Source organism: Apteryx rowi, unplaced genomic scaffold (assembly GCF_003343035.1).
Source record: "Apteryx rowi isolate R43461 unplaced genomic scaffold, aptRow1 scaffold_43, whole genome shotgun sequence".
NCBI classification, from domain to species: domain Eukaryota; kingdom Metazoa; phylum Chordata; class Aves; order Apterygiformes; family Apterygidae; genus Apteryx; species Apteryx rowi.
The window spans coordinates 3,010,299-3,016,481 of NW_020450683.1; the positions used below are offsets into that span (position 1 = coordinate 3,010,299).

The following is a 6,183-nucleotide window of genomic DNA, read 5'->3' on the forward strand; positions in this document are numbered from 1 at the left end:
GACCAGGGAGTTGAGAACTGTCTAATTAGGGTGGGAGCTGGGATGGGTGTCCAGGAGGATGTGTGGATGCGTGAATGATACTCACATATAGAAGAGCGTATGGAGGAATAGGGTCAGGAGAGCTGATAATTGCAGTAAATCAGCACCTGTCAAATCTAAGTGTTTGCAAAGCAATGGTATAATTTTATGTACGTGGCATCAGTAAAGGCCAAAACCAGGTCACTAATACCTTGGTTTGTCCGCCTCCCCCCACATCTGTGTGTACAAGTACTCCTGCACAGAAGATCTGAAGCAACAGGCTGTGCTGATTCCAGCAATTTGAGAACAGGACTTTCATTAACTCCTGCAGTGTTTAAAGACAACAGGATTTTGAATATGGGCTCAGTCCATCAGAAAATGCAGCCTATGAAAACATAAAATGACTTTGCCATGTTAAAGTTGCTAAAGACAGTGTCTGAGTGGGGAAGTGATGGGAAGGCAGAGGAGAGATGGTATTTGGGGAAACAAGTGGGAACAGAGGATTGTTTTCTACAAAGGTGAGAAATGTTAACAGATGGGCAAGGAAGTCAGAGAGTAGGAATGGTGGGGCAGACCTGAGCTGAAAGAGGGTGAGGGAAAATTGGATTTTAGGGGAAATAAAGGGGCTGGCTGTAGAAGGCTGCTCTGAAAGTAAGGCCTGAAGAGAGACAATAAGGCTTAGGTGCTAGACCTGAGCAACAGGATTCTCTTGGACATGGTTGGGATGTGCCCTCACATTGTCTCTGTCACTGCTTCAAGAAAGGAGACTGAATGGTAGATTAAATGTGAATAACTGCTGGAATGATGCTGCAGTCATGCTTTAAATAACTGCTGCTGTCTTGCAATTACACCCTCCAGGTTCAGATAGATATCTTGGATCTCGAGATGTCTCGCGGCTGAACAGCCGAGACCCCTCGTCTTGGACAGTGGAGGAAGTGATGCAGTTCATACGAGAAGCTGATCCACAGCTGGGACCCCACGCCGACCTCTTTCGAAAACATGTAAATATGTCTGTATATATGTATATGGATGCAGAACAGACCATCACATGAGGAAAATCTAGGAAATCTGAAGAACAGCAACACCCTGTACTAGCCAAAGTTTTGTCCTATGAAAAACATCCTCATAAATCCTGCTAGTATCATGTTTAGGCTTGGGATTCCTCTTCCTCAGGTCACAGAGGTGAAGACGTGGTAGCCGACTTAAACCTTCTACTACTGCTGCCTCTGTGCATATAAACAGTTCAGCCCTTAACTGGATTTAAATCTGGTATCTTTAGCACCAAAAACACAAAAAAATGTTCACCCTGAAATCTTAAAATTCACCTTCTAGCGAGAAAACATGTGTCCCAGGTGGAATTCATTGAGTGAGTTGCTATTTCACTGTTTCCTATAAAAAGAGGTCTTCTAATGTTCTGGTCTGTGTGCATGTCCTTAAGTGTAAAACAGCTGCAGACACAACATGGAATTCGTACAGTTAAAGTTATAAAAATATTGGCAGTTCTGCATCCCAGTTCCTACCAGGCAGTTCATCTTTCCTCTGCCTTTTGATTCATTCCATGTTATAACCTGGCAATACTTGTGAAGTCAGAAGAAACGTAGAAGAAAATACTTTGTGTGAACAGGAAGTGGCGAAGAGCTGTGTGGTTAGGTCGTGTTCCAGCCAGGCAGTTAAGCATGTTCTCAGCTTGGTGTGTCGGGTCTCAAGAAGTGAGTTGCACTGCTTGCACACGTGAAGTGGAACCCACACTCAGTGTTTTCCTGGGACAGTACTGGACTTGCTTTGCTCTGTGTGCTGAGTGTCATTGTTTGTGTTGCTGCTGGAACTGTAAATCTTGTGTGTCCTACAGGTTTGTAGTAATTTTTTAAGTGGAGACCTACAGACTCCTTCCCAAGGCAGGAGAAGAGTGAGGTATTGCAGTTCTTTCTGCTGATGGAGCTGAGACAACACTGTCTCTTTTTTTAATTAGTTTCCATTTTAGAACCACCAGTAATTGAAAAATATTCCGTTTAATTATGCAAAAGAGTGTTCAGCACTCTGCTGAGAGATTAAAGTCCCCTGTGTTGGCAATTCTGAGAAAAACTTACCTTTCATTTTAAGAAGAGAAAAGCAGAACAAACTTGGTACTGGAGAATATTGGAGATCTTACTAAGTTTGAGACCTAATTGAGCATCACCATAAGACAGGGTTTTCTATTTTGGAAGAGGTTGGGAGTTTTCTTGTTTTTCATTTATGTCAGTTAATATTTTCTTCATGGAAGCTGGGCTGTCAACAACAACTTGTCCACTCCAAAACTCTGGACAAGCCACAACAAGATAATGAGAAGGAATGCTGCAAGAGATGTGAGATCTGAAAATCATCTGTTAGCAGATGCTAAGTACAAAGCTGTTCTGCAGTTATTTCAAGCTTCGTACCCCTCCTTTCCTGAGCCTCAGTGAGGGGCATGTTTGTCTCAGCTGTAAAGCCTCAGACACTTGGAATCATCCCTGCTGGAGATGAGATGCTCTGTTTCCCTGTTCCTCTGCCAGCTGTAGGGACTCCTAGAAACTCCAGAAATCCACTTTACACATAGTGGCCTTCTCTTTGGGTTAAGAGATTTTTATTTTTTGCTTCCATCTATGACCTTGATTTTCAGCATGGTTATTTTCCCTCTTTTCCTATGATAAAGTCCAGTGTGCAAAGTGCTGTATGTGTCACAACAGGACTGGTTTGAGGGTCAGCGTATCTTCTTCCAGAATGCTTCCCCTGTAGTGCCTTGGGGTGATGATGCCTTTGAGTGACAGACTGTTCCTGTGCACTGCTATTGCCTCAAGAAGGGTTGAGTGCAAGTGTGCAAGGTCAGAAAGGTTCATGACTGGAGATCTTTGAGTGCCAAAGGCCTGTGCAGCCCAGATGTACAGCTAAAGCAGTTTGCTCCATTTATTAGTACCCAGGAGATTCCTCTRCTTTGGAGCAGCTCCTTCTCCTGATCCCTTTTCCTTGCTTCCTGTTTCCATTCAGGATTTGCTAATCCCCAGCTTGACATAGCACCTGGTTGTTTATTACTAGATCATCCAACAGAAGGATTTCAGCAGATATCCTGGCACCAAACACTTGTCAAAGGCCTGAAACCCTAGTGCTGCAGACAGGGCAGGATGCAGAGGACTGCTCGTGCCCAGTGATGCTGCTTTAGCCATCACCTTTTTGGGCATGACCTGACTAAGCAGGAAGGATTTGGGCTTACAAGTGTGAATGGCAGGGGCCTGCCCTGTAGGCACTGTTTAGTGGTGTGCTTTGAGCAGCATTTCATGCTAGGCGAATAAAAACCAGAATGAGCAGTGAGAACAAAACCCTGCCTTGACCCCAAGGTGGCAGCAGGCAGCCAGAGCCAAAAAGGGCTCAGTTGTCCAGCAGTTCTACTGTGACAGCTGAGCGTCACCCTGGGCAGTTTTGGCAATGACAGGCTGGAGAGCAGAGACAGGCTCACGTTGGTGGTGTTGTTTCTCCTTCTTGCAGGAGATTGACGGGAAAGCCCTGCTCTTGCTGCGGAGTGACATGATGATGAAGTACATGGGGCTGAAGCTGGGGCCGGCCCTGAAGCTAACCTACCATATCGACAAGCTAAAGCAAGGCAAGTTCTGAGAGGACACTTGGCAGGACGGATCCTGGAAACACTGCTCCTGTCCATACATACGCGCACTCGCCTGCAGACAGGTACGCATGCACACACACCCATTTATGCCGCAGATGGACACCTCAGAAACACCCTGGACTGGTGCAGGGATCCAGTCAGCCACGCGCCCACTCCTTCCTCTGGCAGCCAGGCCCATGAGGCCTTTTGGAAGGAGACTGACAACTTGTGGGCCCCAGGGCTTCACACCAAACTCAAGTCGTGGATGTCCTGTTGGAAGCAGAGAGACTGTCTGTGCTCCTGAGCCGGTGTTTCTCTGTGATTTCCTGGTCCCTCTGCCTTGGGACTGAGGAGCTGCTCTGGATGGGAGCTTTGGTAGAGCCTTTCAGGGACTGGGCAGTTGTGCTGGATCCTCTCCCTTTTGCTCTGCTGCAGGAGTGCGTTGCTCTCACGTTTCCTACCAGCCCTGCTCTCCTGGCCTTGCCTGCTCCGGGTGGTCCTCAATTCCTGTCTCCTCAGCTCACGTCAGACGGGCAGTGGACCCCGGGATGCTGGACACTTTGCGCTTCACTGTGCCATTCTGGACAGCCAGGCTGAGAGAGAGATGGCGCCTGGAATTCACCCTCAACTCTCATAATATTATGGCTAGCTTAGAACAACAAACATCTTATGCCCAGTCTTCCACAAACAGGTGGGAGCCGCAGCACATGCTGAGGTCTCACCAGCCTGCTTGCCCATCCTTCAGCATGCTCACCTCTCTTTGGAGGCAGAGCTGTGCCTGCCCTTAACTTTTGACCTTTCATGTGTTGGTGTCACTGGGCTGGGGATGGAGGCCTTTGTATTTATTTCTGACTGGGGAGGCCAGGGAGGAAGCGCAGCTGAGATGATGCCACGTGGCCAGCACATGTTACTGCTGGGGAGCGTGGAGAGAGCCGTGGGGAAACTCGATGAGGTGCATGGCTGGGGTCCGGCGTACCCGTGGCAAGGACAGGCCCTCCGTGCTAGCATTTGAGTTGGCAGTGGAGGCTGGCTGGATGCTGCAGGACTTGATTGATCCTTCTCTCCTTTTTCGTTTTTTTGTTTTGTTTTGGTTTGGTTTTGGTTTTGGTTTTTTTATAAGGAGTTGTCTGTTTAAAATGATGAGATGTTTTTTGTACCTGTTGTTGAACTCACAACCCTTGGAGATTTTTAGCCAGAAATGTAAAAGTTTGTCTTTCCAGTGGGCCTTCCTGGTCCTCTGGTGTTTTAGTCCGTCCCAGCTCAGCATGTGCAAGAGAATGTTGGGTCTGGGAGTCAGAGGAGCCCAGTCTGGTGACCAGTCCTTGCACTGCTCTTCCTGCAAGGTCTTGCCCTACCCAGGGGCACCTGTTTGTTTCAGACAGTCTAATGTATTTATTTTTGATGGCACTTGAGCAGTAATCTGCTGTCCCAATTGCATTACTGCAGCTGCAATATAAGTATCTAAGTGGATGCCACCCAGCCCTTCCCGAAGTCGGTCCCCGGCTCGTGGCAGCCTGGAGCTTGCTAACCCTGGATCGCTCTGAGTCTGGCCGGGGACTCCGATGGCAACAGGCTTCCTGTCCCACTCTGCAACCTTTCTGTAGAAACAAGGGCTGCACAAGCCCCTGGAGCATCTTGTGCCCCAGCTTGGGACAAGCCAGGGAAGAGCTGACCTTGTCATTGCTGTTGGGAGAGTCGTGGTGGAGGTCTAGAGCTGTGGGCTGTCTCATCACATGTGCACACGCATGCACATACAGCGCACTTATGTATGCACACACACTTCCTTTCTGCATTGACCGAAGGGTTAGGACAGGAGGAATCTACATTGCAAGCACTTCTTTCTTTTCGTGCCCTTAGCTCACCCTCTTCTGCATACAAAGAAACATCTCACACCCTCTTCCCTTCAAGCCTCGAAGGCCCAAGCCAGCAGCGGAAAGGGCTCCTGTGGTGAACAAGCCCACCAGTCTCTTGCACTGGGTCAGGTTTACCCCTAAGGGGAAAGTTGCAAAAAAAAAAAAAAAAACCCAAAGTAATAAAAAGGCTTTTTGTTGTACAGCAAAGTCTCAGCTGCAATCCCTGCTGCACCAGTGTGGTCTGAGGGAGGTGGGTCTCTGGCCACCTCGCAGAGCCCTGTTGCTCACAGCACTGGCCCAGAGACACCCTCTCATTTTTACCCAATGCTGATCTCGCTGGCCCATTGCAGACAGGTCCCCGTGCGGGGTCAGCCAGTGCTTTCCTCTGCACTTATTTTATGTTCATTTGTTTATAAATAAAAGAATAACTAAGTTCCTCATTGCTGGTTGTGTGTGCACTGATTGGAGCATTTGGCTGGGCTTCCCAGTAGCGTGAATCCCTGCGAGCACCTGCTATGGGCAGCTCCGCTAGGCTGGGCGGCCAGAGGATTGACCAAGGATTGGGCATGAGGCCTTGCATCAGGACAGGCAAATGACCCCCTTAGTGAACCATCCCTGCTCCTCTGGCATGGCTTGGAGAAGAGCTTAGGGCACCCCTTAGCTTGAGAAAAAATCAGCATAAGCCATCTGATGATCAGATGA

The 6,183-nt window shown here is 48.3% G+C and overlaps 1 protein-coding gene across 5 annotated transcripts in view; it reads left to right on the top strand.

The window, feature by feature from the left end:
- SCMH1 (Scm polycomb group protein homolog 1) overlaps positions 1–5,921 on the top strand; it is an 81,848-nt gene extending 75,927 nt beyond the window's left edge. For 3 of the 5 annotated variants that reach the window (XM_026076328.1, XM_026076327.1, XM_026076331.1), the window contains exons 14-15: positions 877–1,019; positions 3,514–5,921. In XM_026076328.1, coding sequence (XP_025932113.1) covers positions 877–1,019; positions 3,514–3,639 — 269 coding nt within the window. In that variant the 3' untranslated portion in view covers positions 3,640–5,921. Of the gene's footprint in view, positions 1–876; positions 1,020–3,513 lie in introns of those variants that run through there. The other 2 variants (XM_026076330.1, XM_026076332.1) reach the window with 2 other exon arrangements.
- The last annotated feature ends 262 nt before the right edge of the window (positions 5,922–6,183 follow it).